Source organism: Plecotus auritus (genome assembly GCF_963455305.1).
Source record: "Plecotus auritus genome assembly, chromosome: 12".
Lineage (NCBI taxonomy): Eukaryota > Metazoa > Chordata > Mammalia > Chiroptera > Vespertilionidae > Plecotus > Plecotus auritus.
In genome coordinates this window covers 31,023,182-31,050,785 of record NC_137778.1, presented here as the reverse complement: position 1 = coordinate 31,050,785, position 27,604 = coordinate 31,023,182, and the positions used below count along the sequence as shown (strand labels likewise).

The 27,604-nt window shown below is 39.9% G+C and overlaps 2 protein-coding genes across 4 annotated transcripts; both read right to left on the bottom strand.

Moving 5' to 3' along the window:
- Positions 1-108: 108 nt before the first annotated feature.
- Positions 109-24,391, bottom strand: PRPF3 (pre-mRNA processing factor 3). Of its 3 annotated transcripts, none has more exons than XM_080647553.1 (16): positions 24,274-24,391; positions 20,223-20,409; positions 19,234-19,364; positions 17,107-17,253; positions 14,366-14,449; positions 13,894-14,114; positions 12,263-12,569; positions 11,503-11,669; positions 10,484-10,563; positions 8,539-8,682; positions 7,314-7,413; positions 7,029-7,142; positions 5,959-6,077; positions 5,594-5,677; positions 3,261-3,322; positions 109-470 (listed from the first exon to the last, which is right to left on the bottom strand). In XM_080647553.1, the coding sequence occupies exons 2-16, from the start codon at positions 20,365-20,367 to the stop codon at positions 324-326; spliced, it is 2,052 nt and encodes a 683-aa protein (XP_080503679.1). In that variant the 5' UTR covers positions 20,368-20,409; positions 24,274-24,391; the 3' UTR covers positions 109-323. The 3 variants fall into 3 exon arrangements, with proteins under 3 accessions (XP_080503679.1, XP_080503680.1, XP_080503681.1); XM_080647554.1 differs by lacking the exon at positions 24,274-24,391 and adding an exon at positions 24,134-24,271; XM_080647555.1 differs by lacking the exons at positions 19,234-19,364; positions 20,223-20,409; positions 24,274-24,391 and adding an exon at positions 17,877-17,972.
- Positions 21,238-21,789, bottom strand: LOC308237084 (large ribosomal subunit protein uL6-like; the record flags this gene model as incomplete). The annotated part of the gene is made up of 1 exon (XM_080647556.1): positions 21,238-21,789. Exon 1 carries the CDS (start codon positions 21,772-21,774, stop codon positions 21,238-21,240), a length of 537 nt encoding a protein of 178 aa, XP_080503682.1. The 5' UTR covers positions 21,775-21,789.
- Positions 24,392-27,604: the final 3,213 nt, after the last annotated feature.

Below are 27,604 nucleotides of genomic sequence, written 5' to 3'. Positions count from 1 at the left end.
TTCAAGGACAAAATTTTTTTTTCACAGCAATTGCTAGGAATCTGGAGAAAAGATCACCTGAAGACCCAAACTGCAATACCTATGAATGTATGAAAAATATCATACAAATTTTAAAAATAACTCTTTAATCATATACACATAAGGGGAGTAAAAGGAAGCACCAGGCTGACAGGGGAAGAGAGCAATGTGTACTCCCTTAGTCCCAATGTCAGCTTGGCACAGTTCTGAGATCACACACACAAGTGGCTGGGCTGGGAAGTAGAATAAGGGAGAGGACTGAAGAGACATAGGCAAGAGGGTGGAGGCAAGGGCTTGCAGTAGTCTCAGTCAGTAGACTCCAACACAGATTCACTTAGCGCAAGGTCCCAGTAGTGTTCAGCCCCGTGCTTTTTGAAATGCTCCCGAGCCATGTTCTCTGTAGGGCACTGTTTGAACTTCATATCCCCAAAGCTCCGGTCTTTGGCTGTACCCTGAGAAAGAGACAAAATATGTAATGACACTACAATTTCTAGTTTAAATCAGATATTCTTTTATTAAAACCTAGTAACACTTGTGTAGCAATGTGCTTAGCTGAATATGATTTTATGGTAAAAAGAAATTCTAATCTCCACCTCCTTGGATGTTGCATGAGTTTTCATGAATTTACGCATAAGGGTTTGTTGGTCTTTTTTGACTGAATGGAAAAAGAGGAGTTCTGTGCTCTGGTGCCTGGGTGGAAGAGCAAGTCTGGAAGGACTATGGATAGTGAGATGGGATGAACTTGTCTCCCACCAGGCCTCAAAGACTAAATTTGGTCTTTTCAGGAGAAAGCTGTTAGAGAACCAGAGGCCGAAAGGACTCTTTTCACAAGACTTAGTGAGACCCTGTATACAAGGAGGCTTTGGGGCCCAGGGACGAAGAATACAGGGACCAGGGGGAGAGGGAAATGGGAGCCAGGGGGACGACCTCCAGAACTGCAATAGAAAAAGATACTGGGTGGAAGCGCATTCTCAAAAAAGGCACCAGTAGCAAAAACAGTCATAAAGTGCTACCTCAAGAGGCTTCCAGGGATCAGACTCCAATAAGGAGGCTAGAGCAGAACTTGGCTTGTTTTTGAACCTGAGATATAATTCCTGAGGACATTAGATAAATGGAAGAGATGAAGAGGCTGGGATATTAAATATGCAGGTGGGGACTTATGAGACAAAAACAAAAAACAAAAAAAAAGGATACATGAAAAACAATTAGTAGCAATTGCCTATAAAAGAGTGGTCTTAAAGAATCAGGGAATCCGCCCTAACCGGTTTGGCTCAGTGGATAGAGCATCGGCCTGCAGACTGAAAGGTCCCAGGTTCGATTCCAGTCAAGGGCATGTACCTTGGTTGCGGGCACATCCCCAGTAGGAGGTGTGTAAGAGGCAGCTGATCGATGTTTCTCTCTCATCGATGTTTCTAACTCTCTTTCCCTGTCCCTTCCTTTCTGTAAAAAAAATCAATAAAATATATTAAAAAAAAAAAAAAAAGAATCAGGGAATCAAAAGGGAACTATTTCAGTAAGTGCTTTTCTTTGTTGTTAGAATTTATTTTAATAAGCATTCACTGCTTTTGTAGAACATTACTTTTATAATAAAGAACTAGTTACTAAACATGAGCACATTTAAAAAACTGCCCTAGCTGGTTTGGCTCAGTGGATAGAGTGTTGGCCTGCGGACTGAAGGGTCCCGAGTTCAATTCCAGTCAAGGGCACATGCCAGGTTGCAGGCTTGATCTCCATTGTGGGGCATGCAGGAGGCAGCCAATGGATGATTCTCTCTTGTCGTTGATGTTTCTAGCTTTCTCTCCCTCTCCCTTCTTTGAAATCAATAAAAATATATTAAAAAAATAAAAATAAAATAAAAATAGAAGGTACACATGAACTCAATACAGAAGAACAAAATGAAAACAAGAATCACAAAGGTAAAAATATTTACAATGTATAAAGTGTATTCTGGCCCTAACTGGTTTGGCTCAGTGGATAGAGCGTCGGCCTGCAGACTGAAGGGTCTCAGGTTCGATTCCGGTCAAGGGCATGTACCTTGGTTGCGGGCACATTCCCAGTGCGGGTGTGCAGGAGGCAGCTGATCGATGTTCCTCTCTCATTGATGTTTCTAACTCTCTATCCCTCTCCCTTCCTCTCTGTAAAAATCAATAAAATATAAACTGTATTCTGGAGTGGGAATAAAAGGATTATTGTACTATATCAGGACAGAGATAGCTACTGAGAAAAAAAAAAACTTTTAATGTTTCCTAGAGAAATCGGGTATTTTATGCTTCAAAAAGGGAGAACAATGCTTACTTCACAAATTGGTCTGAACAAACATATTCATTCATTCATTCATTCTTCAGAACTAATACTGCTTCATTAAGATTTCAGGAATGAAAAAATTGTATAATCATAAAAAAATTCCATTTGAAGAGTGATTTCGTTACACTGTACAAAGTACAATTACACAATAATTAGGTTCCCAAACAAAAAAACACCTGACAATAGGGAGGGTAAATTGTATTTACATTTTATAGACAAAACAACAATATTGGATGTTAAACATGCCTCGCCCAGTTGCACAGTTAATAAGTAGTACTGCCCAGATTCCCAACTTTATATTAAGTTTAGTATTTCTTTTACTATATCCAGACAAAGAAAAATCCAACAATTAATTTCCCTCTTTATAGGCCTCATCTATGACCATGAAATAGCTCAATCGAGAATTTGTGATCTTGCCACCAGTTTTCCATACTCTTTTCCAGATGGCAGATACTAATGCTCTTCAATTTAACTAAAATATAGTGAGGAAGAATTTGCTGCCAAACGTTTAACAATAAATTCCCTCCCCCCCCCCCAAAAAAAAGCAAGAAACCACAAATTACTTAAGGCAGTGGTTCTCAACCTTTCTAATTGTAATTTTATAATGTAAATATCTGTGTTTTCCGATGGTCTTAGGCGACGCTGCTAGCAGTTCTCAACCTGTGACCATCGGAAAACACAGATATTTACATTACAATTCATAACAGTAGCAAAATTACAGTTGTGAAGTAGCAACGAAAATAATTTTATGGTTGGGGGTCACCAAAACATGAGGAACTAACTGTATTAAAGGGTCGCGGCATTAGAAAGGTTGTGAACCACTGACTTAAGGGATTAGTCATTGTTTAGTTTTACCATTCCATCACTTCATTTGAATAGTATAAACAATCAAGAATTAGTTAAAGTTCTGCTTCAGTGTTTAATAAAGAATCACCTACCTCCCAGACTAGTACACATTTGTTGGTTTTCTTCACAGCTTCTTCATCGGATTCCTCATCATCTGGAAAAGACAATATAGCTAAATCTTGGTCTAGCTATAGACTAGAGACCAAAATTTAGGTTCTAAACAAACAATGTTCAAATCTACCCAAATTATTTTAAATATTGTCACCCTTTACCATGAGTTAGGATCAAATGTCTTCTGTTTCTCTTTACCCAAATTAGACTGAAAGCTTTAAATAGGCAGGAAAATTAGTTAATTCAACAAACATTTTTTTTAAAATATATTTTTATTGATTTCAGAGAGGAAGGGAGAGGGAGAGAGAGATAGAAACATCAATGATGAGAGAGAATCACCGATCGGCTGCCTCCTACACGCCCCCCACTGGGGATCTTTCTGCAACCCGGGCATGTGCTCTTGACTGGAATCGAACCTGGGACCCTTCAGTCCACAGGCCGATGCTCTATCCACTGAGTCAAACCAGCCAGAGCATAATTCAACAAACATTTATTGAGCACCTACTATGTGTCAAGAGTTGTGCCAGATACTGGGAATAAGTAGATAAATAAAACAATTAAAAATAAAAACTTGCCCTAGCCGGTTTGGCTCAGTGGATAGAGCCTCGGTCTATGGACTCAAGGGTCCCGGTTCGATTCTGGTCAAGGGCAAGTACCTTGGTTGCAGGCACATCCCCGGTAGGGGGTGTGCAAGAGGCAGCTGATCGATGTTTCTCTCTCATCGATGTTTCTAACTCTCTATCCCTCTCCCTTCCTCTCTGTAAAAAATCAATAAAATATATTTAAAAAAAATAAATAAAATAAATAAATAAAAAAAACCATATCATGAGCACTCTGAGAGCCAGGCTTCATATGCCACCATAAGAGTCCATTCTCAAGGAGGTTTTAGTCTAATGGAGGAGGAGGGCAGATATATCAAATGAAAATAGGAAGATGAACAAAATATAGATCAATTATAGTAAAAAATATACTTCGTGCCCCGCCACCGTGGCTCAGTGATTGAGCAGCGACCTATGAATCAGCAGGTCATGGTTCAATTCCCAGTCAGGGCATATGCCCAGGTTGCAGGCTCGGTCCCCAGTAGGGGATGTGCAGGAGGCAGCAGACCCATGATTCTCTCTCATCATTGATGTTTCTCTCTCTCTCCCACTCCCTCTGTGAAACCAATAAAATATATATTTAAAAAAATTTGTAAAGTTAAAAAATACTTTAAGACCAAAATGTTAGGTAAAATTAAGTAAAAAAAATAAGGCTCTCTGTATATGTTAAATGCCAACCAAAGTTTTCAAAGAAAATAATGAATACTGATGGAAGAATGGTGGCCAGGAGGATTTCAAATATATATATTTGGTAAGATAAAGTTGGGCAAACAAATGAAAAGTACATTTTTTTAAACAAAGCAGGAAGGTTATTTAATCTAAAAATCTTTTGTGTGTTTTTTTGCCTTCAACCCCTTAAAAATTTTTTTATCAAAAAATAATACAGCTGGGTGGCTCAGTTGGTTGGAGCATTGTCCCATATACCAAAATGTTTCAGGTTCAATTCCTGGTTAGGGTATGTAAGGGAGGCAACTGATCAGAAACATTGATTGAATGTTTCTCTTTCACATTGATGTTTCTCTCTCAAATTAAAAATACACACACACACACACACACACACAAACAACACACAGACAAGGCCCTAGGTGGGTAGCTTAGTAGGTTAGAGCATCATTCAAGGATACAGGTTTGATCCCCAGTCAGGGCACATACAAAAATCAACCAATGAATGCATAAATAAATGGAACAACAAATCAATGTTTCTCTCTCTCTTTCTTCCTCTCGCTTTTCTACCCCATCTCTTAAAAAATAAAATTAAAAAAAAAACAGCCCTGGCTGTGTGGCTCAGTCAGGTGAGCATGGTCCCACACACCAAAAGGTTGTGGGTTTGATTCCTGGTCAGGGCACATGCCTAAATGTTGGTTCCATCCCAAACAGGAGCAACCAATGGATGTTTCTCCCTCTCTCTAAAATCAATAAAAAATCCTCACGTGAGGATTAAAAAAAAAAAGGGGGTAATATAGACAATGCACACATGACAGGGAAACTGGTAGAAAGAGGTAAAAAGGCCTTAATGAACAGGCAGAATAACTAACACTCATGCACATGACCATGTAATAAATACTGTATGAATGTCTAGCATATTCATAGTCCAAATGGGCCTTTCTAAAATTCCTGAACATTATCCAGTGTTAGCAAGAATGTCAGAAGGAGAATTGATGAATGGACACAATACCATCCCAACTCCCACTTAATTCCCTCTAACCCCCATTTACCATCTCCCTTTGTGTTTGATGTCTGTTCATCCCACTTTATCCGATGCAGCATAAGACGCTTAAATTTCTTCTGGGACTTGGGGCCTGGAAACAGAAAAGGAGAATTTTGCCAGAATTGTGGAAGGTTGGGGGGTAGAAAATAACCTCTGAGCTCATTCAATGCTGACATTAATATGGTAGCTGAAGCAATCCCAGGAACCATATCTTAGGTCCTTTTACTCCAATAAACACGAAGCAGAGGCCCAGGATATTATGCCCACGTATGGTTCTAAAATAATATCTTTTTCTCCTTTCTCCCACCATGCTAATCACTTCAAGGCATAGGGCTGCCTGGGGACAATCTCCCTCAATTTTTTCAGACTCACCCCCTTCCACTACTACCACGTTGACATCCTTGTGCAGTACCACCACCCCTGTCAGGTACAGTTGCCCAGCATTGGCCTCAATCTTGAACTTCTTGGCTGGGTTGCTCAAATTTCGAACTCTGGAGAAGGGAAAGTTTAGTTATGGCTTTCATTTTAGCATTGGTAGCTGCCTGAATGGAATGGCAAATAAAAAAGATGAATCCAAAATGATTTTCTGTCTAAAAACGAAGGTCTTTGGAGTAAGCAAATATACTAATGCTTAAAAGGTAGAAATGATGAGTTTAGATATATTTCTACTGCCTTACACTTCTCCAAAGTCTAGCACTCCACCTTAAAACAAATAACAGGTAATCAAAATTTACTCTAGATGCTTAGAATGTAGTTACAATGCTATCCATAAAAAATTTCTAGAATATATGAAAAACTGTTAGTAGCAATTAGCTATAGTGAGTGGTCCTAAGGGATAGAGAATAGGAAGGGGACTTCCCCTTAAGTGCCCTTCTGTATGGTTAGAATTTTTTTCTAATCTTAACAAAGATTCACTACTTTTATAATAAATGTATCACTTTTATAATAAAGAACTAGTTACTAAAACATTTAAAAAATAGAAGACACACAGGTACTCAATGTAAGAGAATAAAAACATTAAATCAACACAAAGGTAAAAAATACACTGTATAAAGTGCATTTTGGAGTGGGAATACCAGTAAAAGGTTACTGCAATACATCAGGATAAGGATATAGTTACTGAAGAAACTTTTAATGCTTCCTGGAGAAATAGGGTATTATATGTTTCAAAAATCATAGATGATCTTTAGTTCACATCTTGGCCTGAACAAATATACGTATTCATTCATTCTTCAGAACTATTACTGGTTCACTAAGAAGCCTCAGACATAGAAGAGTGAGCCTTTAACCCTCACCATTGTAAAAGATTTACTAACTCCACTTTACACTTAGGTCATTTAAGGAGAGTAGGGGCTGATGTTAGGTATGCTTTTAGACCACACTGATTCTGCCTCAAGGACTTAGAAAATGTTCTAGGAAAGGCTGCCAGTTTGAACACCTACCTATATACAGATATGTGTACCCCCTGTGAAATGTCTTCTTTAAGCTTTTTAATTTTCTTGACCTTTCTCTGTTCTGCTGTAAGTTTTCGGGCAGCGTTGGCCTCTTCATGCGCTCTGTCGTGACAGGAAGGACATCCACAAGTGAGAAAGGCATTGAAGATCAGAAGCAGGGCTGAGGGAAAGAGAGAGCAACGGAGGACTCTCCCCTCCCTTCAAATGTGGATCCCCCAGAAAGTTTGGGAAAAATACTTGCCCTGGGTTTCCACCCAATCCCATGGCACTTACTTCTGTCTTTTTGCCATCTGAGCTCTGACATGGGCTTCTACCTTCGTGGGGTCTTGAACAGCTTCTGTTCCTAATACTCGCATCAAATTAGAAATTCTCACTGCAGTGGAAAGAGGACAGAAATCAATCTCCCAAATTGCTTCTCCAGCTGGGATAACCTATCTTTTCTTCTCTACCAATTCATATTATTTACATATTTCAAATCTGCTGAAAACTAACTTCTTCTAGGAACTCCTACCTTGAAAAGACCATACAATTAACTCAGTATTTGTGGATGTTCACACAGTTAATCATTAGTTGGCATGCATTAAATTTATAAAAGACAAGGAACTTAATTTTTTTAAATGTCATTGTTTTTTATTATTTTTATTTATTATTATTTTCTTTTTAAAGAAACTTTTAAACTTAATTTTTTTTAGAGAGAGAGAGGGGCGTGAGAGAGAGAAGGAGAGAGAAACATCCATTTGTTGATCTACTTATACATTCTTTGGTTGATTTCTGTATATGTCCTGACAGGGAATCGAACCCGAAACCTTGGCTTATCAAGACAACACTCTACCAACTGAGCTACCCAGCCAGGGCTGTTGTTTTGTTTTTTTAATTGAATTTACTGGGGTTACACTGGTCAATAAAATTACATAGGTTTCGCCCGGTCAGTGTTGCTCAGTGGTAAAGCGTCCATCTATGAACTAGGAGGTCACAGTTCGATTCCTGGTCAGGGCATATGCCCAGGTTGTGGGCTCGTTCCCCAGTGTGGGGTGTGCAGAAAGCAGCCGATCAATGATTCTCTCTCATCATTGCTGTTTCTGTCTCACTGTCCCTCTCTCCCTTCTTCTCTGAAATCCATAAAATATTTTTAAAAATTACATAGGTTTCAAGTGTACAATTCTACAATACATTATCTGCACATTGTATTGTGCACTCACCATCCAAAGTCTAGTTAGTCTCCTTCCATCACCATTTATCCCCCACTTACTCTCTTTCACCTTGAGAACTTAATTTATTTGGTATTTTCACTCTGATAACAGCATTTAGTGAAGGATCCTATACATAACAGTGCTCACTCAAAATCTATTTTAATAAGGAAAGATGACAGAAATTTTGGAAAAGGAAGAAAAGCCAATAAATGATTCTCAGAAACAGAATATAGAGAGATGCTAAAGTTCCTCTAGAATTGCAGAGATCAACATTGCCACCCTTTCAGCTCTGCTTTTAAAAAATGTACCTTTGGGTTCCGGAGGAGGCATCAGGCCCAGTCTGACTTTCTCTTGTAGCTCCTTCTGTGCTTCCCTCCTTGTTTGCCTTCGAAGTTTCTTCTGTTCCTTCTTGGTAAGATATACTCCCAGAGTAACTGGTGTGTCATTGTCGACTGTTAATCAGAGAAATGAACGTACTAAAGCAATAAGCATGTTAGAGGGACATAGGTGTTATATCAATCACATTAAAAGAATCTTTAGTTCACCCCTAGATGGTTTGGCTCAGTGGATTAGAGCATTGGCCCGTAGACTGAAGGGTTTAATTCCAGTCAAGGACATGTACCTCGGTTGCAGGCTCAATTCCCAGTCAGTGTGCATGCGGGAGGCAACCAATCGATGTGAGAGACACATCAATGTTTCTCTCTGTCTCTCCCCCTCCCTTCCACTCTCTCTAAAAATCAATGGAAAAATGTCCTTGGGTAAGGATTATAAACAAACAACAACAACAAACAAACCAGAATCTTTGTTTTTGTTATTTTTAGGTAGTAAGGTTATATTTTTAAAAAGCATTCTTAACTTTCATGTGTAGTGTTCTAACTTGATTTTTTTTTAAAAGCAATTGAACCCTTTATCAACTGAAATGCAGCAAATAGAGAAAACAAAATTAGAGCTACTCTGATCTCTCTGCTTGAGGATTTTGAGTAGGTGGGGGGTATCTAGAATCCCATTTGGATCTCATCTGCTGAACCTCAATGTTTCTATGTAATACAATTTGAAAACCACTGCCCAAGATGATAAAACTTATAATTTTAGAGTTATAGGGAATGGAAAAAAAAATCATCTGGATCCCCGAAGCAGGTTTACACAACTTTTTAAAACAACCCCCCACATTCTTCTAATGATTCACATTGATGACAGCTAAGTAGAGTAGACTCTGATGAAATAAAATTCAATATTATACCTTGTATTAGAGCTCAAGATCTCAATCTATTTTTCTGAAGTTACTGGAGATACTGGCAAGCAAATTTACTAATTGAGGTATTATCTCCTCTGTTCATCTCAAACCTGGTAAAAACATTAAAGTCTTTTATAATCCACACTAGAGGCCCGATGCACAAAATTCATGCAAGAGGCTCAGCCCTCACAGCCCTTGTAGCCCCGGCTGGTCCTTGCAGCCCCAGCTTTGTCTGGAAGGTCATCCGGATGGTCGTTCTGCTGTTAGGTCTAATTAGCATATTTGCTCTTTATTATATAGGATAACTCTTTTTTTGTTGTTAATCCTCACTTGAGGATATTTTTTCCATTGACTTTTAGAGAAGGGGAAGGAGGGAAAGGGAGAGAGGAAGAGAGAAAAAAAAGGAAACATCAATGTGAAGGAGACACATCGATTGGTGGCCTCCTGCACAATTGGTGGCCTCCCACACATGCCCCCCCTGGGGCCTGGGATCAAACCTATAATCCAGGTATGTGCCTTTGACCGGGAATCAAATCCACAACCCTGCAGTCCAGGGGCTGATGCTCTAACCACTGAGCAACCAGCCAGGGCTGAGCTAATAAACTTTTGCTACAATAATGATAAAAAGAGAGAAAGGCTAAAGACAAAAATTGAAGGTCAGGAATTTAGAGTTGGTATACAAGACTGGAGTTGGGAGTCAACACTATGGCAAAAGCCCAACTTGTACTATACACCAGTAAGGTCCTCTTTAGATTAGGCCTCAGTGCTCTAAAGCTCAGTAATACTGTAGCTACTAGCCACATGTACCATTTCAATGTAAATTAATTAAAATTGAATAAAATTAAAAATTCAATCCGTTATATTAATGCAACTCAGTTTTCAAGTGCTCAAGAGTCACATGTTGACAGTGGCTACTATACAGACAATACAGATAGAGAACATGTCCATTATCACACAAAGCATAAAGTTCTATTGGTTAGTACTTCTTTAGAGTCTTGACTGAGTAATCTATGTATTACCTGGAGGGTTGAGCTGGGCTGGATGTTCAACAAGATTTGTGATTCCAAAATAATCTTCTCTCTTGGGATTTTGCTCTGTACTAAAATTGGAGGAAGAAGGGAAAACAGGATATGTGGGTAGAGATGATTCTGAGAGGGGGAGTCTCAGAAACACAATGAAAAAATCCACTCTCTATAATGCACTCAAGCACTTTTTAGTATTTGCATATCTGTAATATGTAATTACATTACACATAATTTTCAAGATGAGAAAACTGGGTCCCACTAAGGTTGGATGCACTCTTCACACCAGTTATTCTCGACCTTTTTTCTACTCTAACGCCCTGATAGATACCACATTCTCTCATTAGTAACATTAATTGGTTGACAAAGAAAGGGTAAGGAAAGGCTGAAATACAGTCTCCTAAAGCCATGTATCAGGATGATGAAGCAGATATAATTAATGCTCTCCATTTTTATTAATGCTCTCCAAATTTTATTTTTTAAATTAAATTTATTGGGGTGACATTGGTTAATAAGATTCTATAGGTTTCAAGTGTGTATCTCCATGACACACAATCTGCATATAGCATTGTGTGCCCCCCATCCAGTCAAATCATCCTGTTACTATATATTTGGCTCCCTTTACCCTTTTCCAAATGTTTCTATATGCTTTATAAGTTTACCATTCTCTCTCCCATCAACTAAGAATCCTTGCTCTATTCTAGAACTGGATCTTTAAGAAACATAAACACCTATTATAAGTAACGAAAATATAAGAAACAAGTATGCTAAAAACAAATAGCAATATATAACAAAAGCAAATAATATATAGATCTGCTCTTTTAGATTGATTGTGCCCATTTCTCCTACATTAACAAAAAAACACACAAAAATAACTCATACAACATATTCTTTATAAGTATATGAGCTTGTGTACAGTTACCTATTTCTCTTGAATTTTAAATGTTTACTTAATGCATAAGTGTCATCTCTCCCATTAAAACTATAGTCTTATTAAAAGGAACTAACAAACTCACAGGTCAAAGCCATTGGGGATGATATAAGAATCCCACCACTCAATTTCAGGAATATCTCCTTCCTTTAACTCCTTCTTAGGAGCAATGAGAGCCAGCCTAGTTGAAGTATGGATGCCTGTTTTTCGAGCTGCTTGTGAGATCTCTGCCTGCAGCTTTTCCAGTTGAGCCTAAGGACAAGATAAACCAAGAAAGGAAAATAAAACATGGAGTGGTAGAATCCCAAATTTCAAAATACTCCCGTTAAACTCTTTACACTTAATGTAACTAGTTCATAATTTCTGAAAGCTTAGAAAAAAGGAGCTGTCCTGCTTTATTTTATCCTTTATTTAATACATCTCACCCTCATCACTACTCTTTCACCCAATGTGTGAGTGCAGCAAATGTGCAGAAATTGAATGTTATGAAAACCTCGTTCTGAGAAGATAAAAACAAGGCAAAAGTCATTGAATATACAGTCAATTCAACTCTCCAAGTGTGTGGATTGTCTGCAGTAAATTTTAACACCAGGATAGCTTTCCGCAATCACTCGAAGGGTTTTCTGAATTGTCTCCCTCCACTGTTATCTGGATGTGGAGAATTTTCAACCCAATTTTATTTCCACCTAAATAGAATGTAATTAAGAAGACAAATCAGCTAAAAATCAAGTCTAATTGCCTAAAACACAGGGAAATGAGTTGATAGTATTTTAAGACTCTATTCAATGTCCTTTGTTGCCTTCCTAACTTCTTTGAAGTTCTAGGTTATATTTTTATCCAGATACCTTAGTCCGTAACCGCTGGGCAATCTTCTCAAATTTGCCCTTGTCATGGAATTTAAAAGTGCGTCTCTGCCGCTGGGAAGGGGCAATTGAAACTCGGGGGTCAAAAAAGGTATTGGATTCCATGTCTTCTGATGGCTTTTCTTTAAGCTGTTGCTTGAATTGTTCTCTCTTCACCGCACGAATATTGGCCTTCAGCGTAGGCATTCGGTGTGTCAGCTCAATCTCCTTGCCTGTTGCATCTACAGTGCGACCTTGCTCGTCAAGAATCAGTGGTGTAGGTTTAGTTTGATCTTTTAATTCAACCTTCCTGAAAAATAGCCCACACAGAAATAAACTGCATATGGAACAATAAGGCAAACAAAAAACAAACAGAAAACAAAACAAATCAAAACGCAACAAACACAACCAGGTTACCCAATTCTAGGGAACATAAACCCATAGGTGAGTAATAATATTTTGATTGAAAACACCAAACTGGTTATTTGACTATAAAGTACAATCAGATTAAACAAACTGATAGATTACATTGATATGAATTTGCAATCCTATCTTTCTTTACTCCTGAATTCTTGGGTTAGTAAGGGATGCCATACCAATCATAGATGCTAAAGATGAATTTTATGCCCTAACCCAGTGGTTGGCAAACTGCAACTCACGAGCCACATGCGGCTCTTTGGCCCCTTGAGTGTGGCTCTTCCACAAAATACCACGGCCTGGGCAAGTCTATTTTGAAGAAGTGGCATTAGAAGAAGTTTAAGTTTAAAAAATTTGGCTCTCAAAAGAAATTTCAATCGTTGTACTGTTGATATTTGGCTCTGTTGACTAATGAGTTTGCCGACCACTGCCCTAACCGGTTTAGCTCAGTGGATAGAGCATCAGCCTGTGGACTCAAGGGTCCCAGGTTCGATTATGGTCAAGGGCACATCCCCAGTAGGGCGTGTGCAGGAAGCAGCTGATTGATGTTTCTCTCTCATCGATGTTTCTAACTCTCTCTCCCTCTCCCTTCCTCTCTGTAAAAACTCAATTTTATATATATATATATATTTTAAATATATTTTATTGATATTTTACAGAGAGGAAGGGAGAGGGATAGTTAGAAACATCGATGAGAGAGAAACATCGATCAGCTGCCTCCTGCACACCTCCCACTGGGGATGTGCCCGCAACCAAGGTACATGCCCTTGACCGGAATTGAACCCGGGACCCTTCAGTCCGCAGGCCGACGCTCTATCCACTGAGCCAAACCGGTTTCGGCTCAATTATATTTTTTTAAAAAAATAAAGATGAATTTTATCATCTTTACCCAGTTATAGAGAACTCTCAGATATGGTCTCACCTAATGTGGTTTATTGGATAGAGCTGAGTTAGGAACCAGGAGACCTGATTCTATTTCTAGCTTCAGTATTAGATGAATAATCTTAACCTCAGTCCTACCAATTATAGAAATATTATAAACTTGAAACAGGGAAGCCAAAAGAATAAATTCAACTGGTATTTACTGAGTTTATGTAAGAAATATGTAACTGTGAGAAATAATTTAGGTTCCTTGGAAAAGGATTAATAACACGCAAAGACATTTATTGCTTCTCAAGCTTCAGAAACAACAAGGGTTCCATGAAATAGATACTCACGGGGGAGCAATGCCCATGGCATGAAGATTGGCCAGGCCCACCATATTGGCATTGCCAATGAGCCCTGGCTTCAGTGCCAGCTGGGCTTGGATGCGGGCTTGTAGTTCAGCTGCTTTCCTTGCCTTCTCAATGGCATCATTCATGAAAGTGGCGGCCTGGGAGGGCTGAATAGTGTTGCCAATTGGAAGTCGCTCTGGTTGGGAGGAAGAAGGAGTCTTTGGCTGTGAGACGAGTAAAAAGAAGTCAGAATTAGATGGATTAGGCAGGCAGGTAGGTAGGTGGGTGAGCGCCCATGCATACACACACACACACACACACACACACACACACACACGCGCGCGCGCGCGCGCACACGCACACACAGTGGTAGACTGGAGTGAAACATGCAGTCACTTCTGGACTCTCATTTGAATGGATGGCAAGAAATTCTGTGTTAAAGATTCTTCTTTTCGGAGTAATCTGGGTATAATACCTGAGGTGTAGGGGGGCTGATGAAACTCAGTTGTTTTTTCCTCTCCTCGATTTGTCGTGTTGCTGCCTCCATCATCTGTTTGATCTGCTCTCGGGAATAGGGGAGAGTTGAAAAGCTGTTAATGTCTCTTTTTTATTTCTCCCATACAGGCTCCTATATCCAAAGGGCTTTCAGATCTAGAGGCTTAAGATTTTTTGAATGACTACATCACATTCTGCCTGTATCATAGGCTAGAAAATTTAGTAAAGATGAACCTACATAGCTAATTTTTCAACCTATCTTCCCAAGGCAGGACTGGTATGTTAGGTAGTAATACAGCTTGATGACTAAGACTTTGGAGTCAGAGAAACCTGAGTTTGAATCTTAATTCTGCCACTGAATGCTGTGTGACCTAGGACATCGTATTCAATCCCTAAACCTCCAAGTGTCTAAAAGGGGTTAAAAACAGTAGCACCTACCTTAACAAAGCTATTGTGAGCATTTAAATAACATATGCAAAGCTCATAACAGAACTTCTATTCCTAGAATAGAAATCATTATGCTTTAAAAAAAAAAAAAAAAATCATGTTATTGGTCCCTGACACAACCAAATAAACTCTTCTTAAATTTTCCAAGGGAACTGTCAAGGGGCTCCAAGAATAAATGAATGAATGAATGAATGAATGAATGAATAAAATTTTATTGATTTATATTCAGAGAGAGAAGGAGGGGACTGGAGAGCGGGGAGAGAGAAACACTGACTTGTTGTTCCACTTATTTATGCAGTCATCAGTTGCTTCTTATATGTCCCCTGACAGGAGATCAAACCTGCAACCTTGAAGTATTGGAACAACATTCTAAGCAACTGAGCTACCTGGCCAGGGCGCTCCAAGATATTTTTTTTTAATTTATTTTTAACATTTTTTGTTATTAATCCTTACCCGAGGACATCCCCCCTACCCCGCATTGATTTTTAGAGAAAGTGGAAAGGAGGGACAGAGAAAAACATCAATGTGAGAGAGACATATTGATTGGTTGCCTCTGCCCACACCACGACCGAGCCAGGGATTGAGCCTACAACCAAGGTACGTGCCTTTGACTGGAACTGAACTCAAGACCCTTCAGTCTGCGGCCGACACTCTAACCACTGAGCAAAACTGGCTAGGACAACTTTTTTTAAAAAAAAATATATTTTTATTGATTTCAGAGAGGAAAGTAAAAGTAGAGAATCAATGATGAGAGAGAATCATTGATTGGCTGCCTCCTGCACCCCTTCTCTCCCCACTAGAGATCAAGCCTGCAACCTGGGCATGTGCCCTTGACTGGAATTGAATCCGGGACCCTCCAGTCCGCAGGCTGATGCTCTATCCACTGAGCCAAACTAGCCAGGGCAACACATTTTTTTTTTTTGAGTAGGTAATATATTTACATAGTTCAAAATGTAAAAAGTACAAAAGCTTATATTGTGAATTCTTCCACATCATTCTCTATTAAAGAACATCATTATCACTTTCATTCCTTTCAGAAATATCATATAAGCAAACCTATCTACCCAATGGAATATATCCAGATATATTTCCTCCCAAGAAATTTTTTTTTAAATATATTTTATTGATTTTTTACAGAGAGGAAGGGAGAGGGATAGAGAGTTAGAAATATCGATGAGAGAGAGACATCGATCAGCTGCCTCCTACACACCTCCTACTGGGGATGTGCCCACAACCAAGGTACATGCCCTTGACCAGAATCGAACCTGGGACCTTTCAGTCCGCAGGCCGACGCTCTATCCACTGAGCCAAACCGGTTAGGGCCTCCCAAGAAATTTTAACTAGTATAAGAAACAGTTACTGCTTATGAGGTATCAAAATTGTCTAACAGTGCCGAAACCGGTTTGGCTCAGTGGATAGAGCGTCGGCCTGCAGACTGAAGGGTCCCGGGTTCGATTCCGGTCAAGGGCATGTACCTTGGTTGCGGGCACATCCCCAGTGGGAGGTGTGCAGGAGGCAGCTGATCGATGTTTCTCTCTCATCGATGTTTCTAGCTCTCTATCCCTCTCCCTTCCTCTCTGTAAAAAAATATCAATAAAATATATTAAAAAAAAAAAATTGTCTAACAGTGACCATTAAAAAAAACAAATCAGGTAATTTCTATTAAAAAAATTAAAAGTCAACTTGAAACTATTTAAGTGGATTATACCTTCTCTGAATTGTTTTTGGAAATTCTCTTCTGCTATTAAGCTGAATTCTGATTATTTCAATAATTTTCTCAATGACCCAATGAGGTAGATAATTGGGTAAATGAAGTTATAATAGGTGCTCAGTAAATGCCATTTCATATACCTTCAACTGAAATACTCCTGGTTAATCCAAGGAATGATGAAACATAAAACAGGAAATGAAAGTTCCCTAACACTAAACACTAATCCACATCAAGGCCACAATAAATCTGGATCCACATATCTCTTTCTTCTCCAACTCACAAAATTACTGTTTCCAGTTCTTTTTTTAAAATCTTTATCTGAGGAGTGAGGGTATTTTTTCCATTGATTTTTAGAGAGTGGAAAGGAGGGGAGAGAAACATCAACGTGAGAGAGACACATTGATTTGTTGCCTCCCGCAGGAGTCCAGACTGGGGCCAGGTATTGAACCTGCAACCGAGGTACATGTCCTTGCCCGGGAACCAAACCAAGACTCTGGTTCTCAGGCCGACGCTCTAACCACTGAGAAAACCGGCCAGGGGTATTACCATTTCTTAATACTAACCTGGAGCTTAGTCAGCATGCCAGGGCTCTCTGAAGGAGGCCCAGGGATCACTTCAGGCTCCTCTTCTACCTCCTCAAAACGGGGTATCCGTCGCTTCTTTACTCCTGATGATTCTTTGGAGATCTCAGAGTCATCACCAAACACTTCCTAAGGGAACCCAAGATGAAAGAAGAGTTGTATCCCTGCCCATGGGAGAAGAGAAGAATCATCCTAGTTCCTATCAACATTTTGTGGCATTTCCCAGAGTCTTCTAGACCCTCCACCAAATGGACCATCTCACCCAACTTCATCATTCACCCACTCCAGTCAAGCAAATTTCATCCCCATGTCCTTATCAACATGCCCATCTCAAGGTCTTTGTAAATGCTACTGCCCGTAAGTGTAATGATCTCCCTCAACTTTTCCACAACCCCTGTTCCAAATCCTGCCTAAAACTCACCTCCTCCAGGAAGTTTTCCTCATTAATAATCTCATCCCATACTGATCAAACTGTTGTTTCGCCTCCTCTTAACACTTAAAGCTTGGTTTATACTATGTAAAATTACATTCTGCTTGCCAAGTGTTACATCTTTCAATGTTAGTACTTTCTCCCAACTAGACTCTAAGCTCTTCCAGGATAGGGGCTTTCTCTTTCTTCTTCAGTACTCCCCAGTAACACTTTGTTCTTATCAAACAATGGGAACTCACTGCTGACTAACTTGCAAGGTGAATTTAACAGGACCAAGAATGGCCAACTGGAAGGGACAATGGGAAAAAGCAAATGTACACACCGGTGGTAGGCTTTGGGTGACATCCCCTCTTCACTAGGAGGGCTCGTGTTTTGCAAGGACATATCCTCGGCCAGGGGTGAGCGCTTCCTGGAACTCCTACAGTTCAAGAAAAAGGACTCTCCCATAATATATGGTGTGGGGTTGGGACGTGAATGGACCAAAAAGGGACCCATATCCCAAGGCTATCTAGATACCTCCTTCAAGAAACCGTTTTTATTAATCCCACCTAAGTACTTATACAGCAGCATGCCCTATCATAATTAATGTTCACTCTACAGATCTGTGTATACTGTATATCAAGCATTCCCCTTTAAACATAAAATTCAACAAAAGTCTACAGTCAACCCTAAAATTTACATGAAATTGCTACTCATATTTTGTAATTTGTGATTATTTTGTTTGCTCCCCCGACCCTCAACCCTTAAATAGCAAATTCCTTTAAGGCAAGGACTAGCTCTCATTCCGCTGATCACCCTCCAATGCCCTCAACACAAAGAGTGCACGAATGTTTGCTTCTCTTAGTTCCACAGCCTGGCCAGGGACTAAGCAGACATTGCTTATTCACCCTTTGTGCCTCAGAAAAAGCAATAGGATAGCCAAAGTATCAAAAGCACTTTGGAAGGTTTGATAGAAGTCACAGAAAGATTTTCTTTAAAGATAGAGACAGAGAGCAAAGATATATAGAGATCAGCTACTTGATACTGCAAATATTCAAAGAGGCCATAACCAATCAGCAACCACAGAATAAAAAGTAAAGTAGGTAAGGGAGTAATGACGGTCCCATTAGGTACTCGACTCATGGGGCCAGATGGCCAGTAAGATGCTATATAGAAAAATGGCAGGCTCTCCAGACAAATAGTAAATAGTAACTGTTGTTAGGTATTCCATCTATATCTATAAGTCCATTGCAGAGAAACCTCTAAAAAGGAGCAATAATGAGGTCTACACTCAGGTAGCAGCGGAATCACATTCTGAAGCAATCTATTAGGCATCAAGCAAATCGAAGCATAAAATCTTAGATCAATCAATTTTTAGGTAGTAGTAGTAAAGGTGGGGGGAGGGGGAGAAAGAAACATAGGAAAACATGAGAACCAAAACCCCTAACTGTATATGAAAATAGGACAAACTTATCAATTGTTTCCTTGGAATATTTTTCAACCCATGAACTTAGGTAGTTCATTACCATAAGATGGTGATAATTCAAGTTCACTCCCTCTGCTTTAAGGTCTAAGTAAGTACCTCTCTTGAATATTAGGTATTCTAATAGTGGATATCAAAGTGTAAACCAGGTAAGCTCAGCAACTTTGTTACCATTCAAAACACTCCCGAGTTCATCAGATAGTTAACTATAACCTACCTTTAGCTCTCGTTTTCTGCTCCTGTCACTGCTAGACTTGGAATGTCTAGAGCTTCGACCTTCCTCTACAGCCTCAAACAGTTTGTCCACAAATCGGAGAGTAGAATCATCAAGAAAAGGTTTCAGATGGTCTGAAAGGAAAAAAAGAGGTGGTAGGGTTGAAAAGGTAAGAGTACTTTAGTCTAATACTAGGCATATAACAGACACCAACACTGGAAATTTATCTCTGGGGGAGGAAAATATTTTCAGTTCTTTGTAGGATTCCCATAAATCCTCTTACACTGAGTAACTCTGACCTATGAGGTAAAAATATACAGTTATAATTCTTTAGAGTAGGAAGTAGCATAGCCAGAGCAAGCTATTTAAGTTGAGCATCAAACTTTGGGATGAAAAAAAATCTCCCTAACTCTTCCCCAAATAGCAGAGATGATCATTAACAAAAATCTACCTCCCTCAACTTTTTCATAACAACTTCTATATATTTAGATGTCAACCTGAATCTGAATGTATCCACCTCACTTTAACATATTTCCTAAGTAAATTTAACTTAGGTAACTCAGGACAGTGGTCAAGGGAAGTCAGTCTGAGATTCAAAATGTCACAAAAGTAAAAAATAAGCCGAAACCGGTTTGGATCAGTGGATAGAGCGTCGGCCTGCGGACTCAAGGGTCCCAGGTTTGATTCCGGTCAAGGGCATGTACTGTGGTTGCGGGCACATCCCCAGTGGGGGGTGTGCAGGAGGCAGCTGATCGATGTTTCTCTCTCATCGATGTTTCTAGCTCTCTATCCCTCTCCCTTCCTCTCTGTAAAATATCAATAAAATATAAAAAAAAAAAAAAGTAAAAAATAAGAGAAAAAGCAAAATCAGTTATTTGAGGTATTTTCATTATAATGCAAGGAAAATAATGTAGCCTGATCCTTTTGGGAAAGTTCAAAGCAGTCTTTGGGGTCATCTCATGGTAAGTCAGAAGACTCAGAAAGGTACATACCAGCTGCTTTCTTCTTGTCCATGCCCTTCCCCACACAGTTCAGTGCTGCTGTGACCACTGTGGGCTCTGAGAAACCCAGTACTCTCTTCACTGTCTTCTCTATCCATGGTTTTAGCTCATCCAGCTCCCTCTTAGACAGTGCCATTCTTCAGGAAGAGGATAGCTCAAATGGAGTTCTATAGTACACCTAAAAAGAAATCAGGAAAGACTTAAGTTAAAGGATAAGGAAAAAACCAAAGTGATTCCAGGCAATGGTTAGTACATCATTATGCTTAGGCAGTTCCTCTACTTCATTTCAAGCCAAATACTTACCTAAAACGCATACTTCATAGCAGAAAAAACTACATCCTGTTTGATTTTTAACCCTAACTCAGTATCAGTCAATGAAATTTGTGGAATAAATAAACCAACTCTGGGAATAATCTAGTCTGAGAAATGAGTTCTAGCACAGGCTGGTATGGCTCAGTTGGTTGGGTGTCCTCCTGACACTGAAAGGTTGCCATTTCAATTCCCAGTCAAGGCACATGCCTGGGTTGTGGGCTCGATCCCTGCTTGGGTGCATTCAGGAGGCAGCTGATGGATGTTTCTCTCTCTCTCTCTCTCTCTCGCTTCCCCGCTCTCAAAAAAAAAAAAAAATCAATAAAGATATATATAGTTCTAGCTTCTTTTTCAATCCTGTCATATCAACAAGGACTTGTTTTATAACATGAAAACAAGACTAAAAAAAGCCCATCCAGAGTTTATCTTTTCTACTTCTAAGCAGGCATTTCTTAACTCAACCATGACCTATAGGTTCCCTTTCTTTTAAGGGTTGCAAGTAAGGGAGGGCTTGTCCAGGTCAGTTTATCCTATATTAAAGCTCATAATCCTTAAAACTATTTGGTGACATTTTTTCTTTTTTTATTGTACATTTTTATAATTTCACAAAGAAGTGTGACAAATCATTCGGCATCTCGGTGTTTCTATAGTTAGACAACTTAGATCTTATTCATCAGCTTGCTGAACTGTTCCTTTTTCAAAAACAGATACAATTAAAAAATTTTCTGATATCCTTGTTTTTAACTGTTGTGGCTTGCTGAATCAAAGCAGCTGAATTTGATACAAGTTCAATGTCATTTCCTTCAAGAATCAACTCATCTTTCTGGGCTTGAGATACTGAACAAGCAATGCCTGACCTCATCCGAACTCTGCGGATGTATTTTTCACCCAAGAAATTTCTAATTTCAACAAGAGAATCATTCTCCTGAATAACGACGTTGATGGGGAAGTGAGCACACACATCTTGTAATGGAAGCCCAGTAACACCCTTGATCATGTTCTGTACATGACTGCAGCTAGTGCGAACTGTGGCCAGTTCCTTTCTATTTCCCCACCATTTGTCAACCCGGAGCCTCTTCTTTTTCTTTCCAAGGAGACTGAGCTCTACATTGATGTGATTGAAGTCCCTACACAGGGTGCCTCTGGGGCCCTTCACAATAACTGTGCGTCCCTTCAGAGCGATGTCCACATTTTCTGGGATGTCCACAGTCTGATTGCTGAGAATGGTCTTCATCCTCGCAGTAGATGCAGCAAAGAGCTGGTCCCATTTCTTTGAACTCATATTCATCCCAGTGAGAATTCTATACCTAGATAATTTTCTCATGCCTTACAGCAAGCATGTCAAACTCTCGGCCCGTGGGCCGCATGTGGTCTACAACAATTATTTTTGTGTCCCAGCCAATATAACAGTATGTAAGAAACTTTTTAATAAAAATTTCATAACTTAATTTTTACATCATTATTAATAACGAACTACAACGTTCGCTAATGACTGATTACTATATTCGTGTTGCATTCATTTTCCTTACGCACCTTACGTGCAGGTGCACCATTTCTCTCCACTAATACTAGCAGTGAATATTTTAGCAGCTGATTGCCACATCATTAGTCTTGTACTGACTTGTTTGGTGTGCGCAACAGGAACTATTTCACTTTCGGAGAACAAGAAAAATAGGTTTATTTGTGTTACGCTTATTAAGTTGTGCAGTTATTCAGTGTCCGGTAAGTTAATGTTCAGGAAAAAATATTAATTTTTTTTAAATGTTCTATTATTTTATGTTAACGATTACTCATTTATTTCAGCCTTTTGTATCAGCATGTCTCTATAGAAATAAACCTACGTTTCTATGGAAGTTGCTTTTTTTTTTTTTTTGCGGCCCACATAAACTTAAACCTTGTTTATTTGGCCCGTGTTAGCCTTTGAGTTTGACACGCTTGTTCTACAGGGTCTCTGTCAGTTGACTTGATAAGAGTAAATCCCTCAGCTCAGAAAAGAATACCCTCATTTGGACGTTCTAGCTCTTAGCCTTTTCACCTTTATTCTACTTTTTAGCTTAGATAGAGAAAACACTATCATAAAGGACTCTCTACAACAAATCCTTGTTACTTAATGCAAGCTGGTATGATTCTTAAACATTATTCATGTTTACATTCTCGTCTCCTACCTAAATCTCAACTCAAAACTCCTCATGAGCCTGGCCGGTGTGGCTCAGTGGTTGAGCACTGACCTATGAGCCAGGAGGTCAGGTTTCCATTCCTGGTCAGGGCATAGGCCCTGGTTGCAGGTTCAATCCCCAGTAGGGGTGCAGGAGGCAGCTGATCAGTGATTCCCTCTCCTCATTGATGTTTCTATCTCCCTCTCCTTTCCATTCTCTCTCTAAAAATTAAAAAAATATATTAAAAAAAAACACTCATGAGCACCAAGAACATTTTATTTCCCTGATTTTCTCCATAATGCCTAAAAGTCAGTAACTTGCACTGACCTCAATTTCCAAGCTAACCTCCCAGCAGTGCAACATATCAAGGTCTAACCTAGGAATCAATCTTTCAAGATGTGTTAAGGTATCTTTTCTCCTAAAAGATAGTCTGATTAACTTCCACATTCTTGGCAGGTTTATCCTCTTTAAGATCTGTTGCTAAACAGTGTATTTAATTTTGGTACAACCATAAGCAGCTAGTAGACTAAAGTCATGAAACTAGGAGTGAAAAGATTTTATGCCTCAGTGACACATTATATAAACAGTTCTCTATTCACCCATCATGAAATAGCATAAAACCTATCAATCTCTACATACTAAGTGTGTAGTGCTCAAAAGCAGCATATTCAGATACCAAAGTGAAGAAAAAGCTCACAATGAACAGTGACAACACCAAGCTCTACTATTTAGCAGCCTTTGGGCAAGTGAGTCCTCTTAAGCCTCAGTTTACTCATCTTACAAAATGAGGACAACTGCCATACCTACATTGTACTTAATCCGTTCAATAAATACGTATTGTGCCAAGCAATATACTGGGTGCTGAGGAGATATACAATAGTGAACAAACCAGAGAAGAATCCTCGCCTTAAGAGTTTTATATTCCAGTAAAGGTGAATCACAGGCGAGAAAGTGCAAGCAATTTGAAAATCCAAAGCAGTAAATGAGCTGCCGCTCTATTCGATGAAAGGTATACCCAAGCGCTATACTAACAGCTGTATTCAAGTCCATATAAGATAATGTGCAAACTGAACAGGCAGTGGGCAAAAATCAAAGTTTCAAACAGTAACTAGCTTTGTCACTAATCAAATGTTGAACAATAACCGAGTGGGGCGGGGTGTTTGCTATGATGAGGAAGGAGAGGAAGGCGGAATGATGTCTGAATGAGCAGGTAACAGAATCCAGTCTTCTGAAGGATTTCCTTACGCCTTGCTCTTCTTCACTACAACCCATTACCCACCCCCCACCCCCAGCCCTATCCTTCTCTTTTTGCTCTCTCCTTCCCTCCGGCGGGTCCCTATCCCAGCTTGTTCTACCCAAACTCCTTATTTCTGAGCTAGTCTCCCCAGCCCGTCTCCTTCCCGCCCCCGCCCTTTTCCTCAACAATCTCATTCTAACCCGTTCTCCTGAAGAGCCTGGTTCTTCTCTCGGCTGCCTTCCCACGGAACCTTCCCGCTTCGTTCCTCCTCTTGGACTGAGCCCTGACCCCGGCGCTCGGACTGGAGGACACCCCCTCTGGGCCCGGGGCCACTACTCACCTCACAAACTTCAGCCCCTGAGACGGAGCCCGAACGTTACACCGGAACCGGAAACCCTCCGACTGCCCGACGTTCTGCCGTCGCTACCGCCACCGGGGCTTCCACGCCGCGGTCCTCCGACACGTGACGGGGGAGGGCCGGGCCTTCCACTCGCGCAGCTGCAGTAGCCACCTTCCCCGGCGGCGGAGCGCACGCGTACTGGAGCCCTAAAGTTGCACCGCTCAAGTTCCAGCCTGCTGCAGTTTCCCCAGCTAACTCCATTAAATAGATTACTGCCAGGTTAATTTTGCCTAAAGCAGAAATTGGGCTGCTTGCAGCGTTCCTGGTGTGGAGAATAAGTGCGCTAAAGTAACGTTATGCTAAAACTAAAAGCGAGCCTAAGCGCAGCCTTTCTGGTAGAAAGTCAACTCCTGCGAAGAGTCGACATTACTAGTTTTAGCCACGTCTCCCTAACCTTTCTCCCTTGGTTAAATTAACAGTGGTACCAGAGACCAACAACCCAGAAAAAAAGGCGAGTATAGGACTCTGAAGATAGTAGCGCCCCTACATTTTATTATTTCATTCATTCATTGATGGAACAAATATTTATTGACTGCCTACTAGAATGTGCCGGGAATCCTCTGAGAATCAAGATTGCTTAATGATTAAGTAAGACATGGGCTTTAAAGCTCGACTACTTAGATTCGTATTCCAGTTCTCCCACTCATTAGTTGTGACAGTAGGCAAAGTACTTAAGCCCTCTACTATTTCCTCTCCTATAAAAAAAATCCATCTCATTGGGCTGTTGTGAGTGACTAAGGACAATGCACTTAAAACAGTGCTTCTCAAGAAAGCTACATGATATATAACATATATGTATAATAGACATCTCTGTTATAGATGTTTTATATATTACTTATATCTGCTGTATAGCTGTAAACAATTTACACAATGAAAACTAAATTGATTCCTCCCCACCCCACCCCCCAATGAAAACACACTCCAGCTCCCAATAGAGTCTTCCTCATTTCAGTTAATGGCAACTCTATTCTTACGGTTATGCAGGCCAATAATCTTGGGAGTCATCCTGGACTCCTCTGTTCCATTGGCCCTTATTTCAAAATGTATACAGAAACTCTTCTGCTTCTCACCACCTTCACTAACATCACTTGTATGCTTGGATTATTTTAGTAGTCGCCTAACTGCTTTCTCTTGCTTCCACTTTGTCCCCTTTTAGTCTCTCACAAAAACATAAGTAAATTATCTAGTACTATAGTGAGCATGTTAACACATTAAAAAGGTCATATTACTCCCCTGCTCAAAACCATCGCCCTTGGCTTTTCATATCCCTGAGTCAAATGCCCTCCAAGAGGTGCCCCACTTCATTACCTCTGTAATCTCATCTATTGCTACTCTTCACTCATTCAGCTTTAGAATCTTGACCCCTTGTTGTTCCTTGGACATGCAAAGAATAATGCCAAGCTCAAGGTCTTTGCATTTGTTGCTTTCTGCCTACATTGCTTTTCATCTAGATATTTATATAACTTGGTCCCTCATCTCTTCAGCATTTTATTCAAATGTAACTGCAGGGATGCCTTCCCTAACCACCCTATTTAATTCTGAAGACTGTTTGGCACTTTTTTTCTTTAATACTTTTATTGATTTCAGAGAGGAAGGGAGAGGAAGAGACAGAAACATCAACGAATAGAGAGAATAGAGAGAATCATTGATTAGCTGCCTCCTGCACACCCCCACTGGGGATCAAGCCCACAACCCAGGTAGGTGCCCTGACCGGAATTGAACCCTGACCTCCTGGTTCATAAGTCAACACTGAACCACTGAGCCACGCTGGCCAGGCCTGTTTGGCACTCTTGATTCCCCCAATTTTCCTTTTTTTTTTTTTTCCATAGTACTTATCACCACCTATTGTATTAGCACTAAAAAATTTTACTTACTGTATTTACTGCTTATCATCTGACTCCCTCTGCTAGAATGTAAACTCCTTAAAGGTGGGAATCATTGCCATTAATATATCTTAAATGCCTATAATAGTACCTGGCACAATTAAATAAAAATTATTGAATTAAAGAATAAATCTTTTGCCAGGCCAGCATGGCTTAGTGGTTGAGTGTCGACCTGTGGGCCAGGAGACCACCGTTAAGATTCCCAGTCAGGACTCGTGCCTGGGTTGTGGGCTCAGTCTGTATTGTAGGGAGTGCAGGAGGCAGTCAGTCAATGATTCTCTCTCATCATTGATGTATCTCTCTCTCTCTCTCCCCCTCTCCGTTCCTCTCTGAAATGAATAAAAAATATATATAAAAAGAATGAATCTTTATTGCAGTGGATCTTGCAGGCTTTAGAACTTGATGAAGCCTGGTTTTTACCTAAAGAACAGAAATTCTTTAAGGGCAGGAATCATGTCAGATTGTGTTTGTACCTCCAGAACCTACGATAGTGTCGGGCACAGTAAAGGCTCAATAAATGATAAATGAGTAAAACTTTCCAGTACTGTTTTCCTCATTCTACCAAAAAGCCTGTATTTTTCTCTTTCTTCAAAATGAGGCTCTAAACCTTGCTGACCCTTTAAACTAGTGATTTTGAAAAGCATGTGTATGGGCAAAGTATAGTTTGGAATAAGCATATCCAACATTATGATACAATTTCATAGATGGGAAATGAAAAAATATTCCATTATATCAGATTACAGACTACAGAAACTAAAATTCTAATTTGTTTTCATGGATAGTAGATTCACTAGAAAATGCAGCTATTTGCTAGGGAGGTTAAGAGAATTTCCCAGGGCCCTAACCGGTTTGGCTCAGTGGATAGAGCGTCGGCCTGCGGACTGAAGGGTCCTGGGTTCGATTCCAGTCAAGGGCATGTACCCTGGTTGCGGGCACATCCCCAGTAGGGGAGTGTACAGGAGGCAGCTGATCGATGTTTCTCTCTCATTGATGTTTCTAGCTCTCTATCCTTCTCCCTTCCTCTCTGTAAAATATCAATAAAATATATTTTTTTAAAAAAGAGAATTTCCCAGGGAGCACATGATTGTTGTAAGAAATACATACCCAAACCACCTTCCCTGATCATTATGCAGCAGACAAAATAGAATAAAGCCTGGCTTTAAGGAACAACTTGAGGGAGTTTGAACATGGTGCTCAAGTTATCCATGCCTGTTTCCTCATTGTATCTACAGCACTTAACACCAATGTCTCACTTAATAGTCACTCAAAAGTCTGTTGAATGGGTAGTGAGTTCCAACCCTGCAGAGTTGTAAACTGTTTTGTTTCAGTGCTTTTAACCATCTGGGTTCAATTCCCCGGAAGGAAATGTTTTTCTAGGAACTGATTTT

Excerpts from the sequence above, each read along its gene's own strand:
- PRPF3 (XM_080647553.1), bottom strand. The coding sequence starts at position 20,367 with ATGGCACTGTCTAAGAGGGAGCTGGATGAGCTAAAACCATGGATAGAG. Across the intron at positions 6,078-7,028 it reads GTACACATATCTGTATATAG|AGTTCGAAATTTGAGCAACC; the intron begins GTAGGTGTTCAA and ends TCCCTTCTCCAG. Across the intron at positions 5,678-5,958 it reads CGTGGTAGTAGTGGAAGGGG|GCCCCAAGTCCCAGAAGAAA; the intron begins GTGAGTCTGAAA and ends TTCTGTTTCCAG.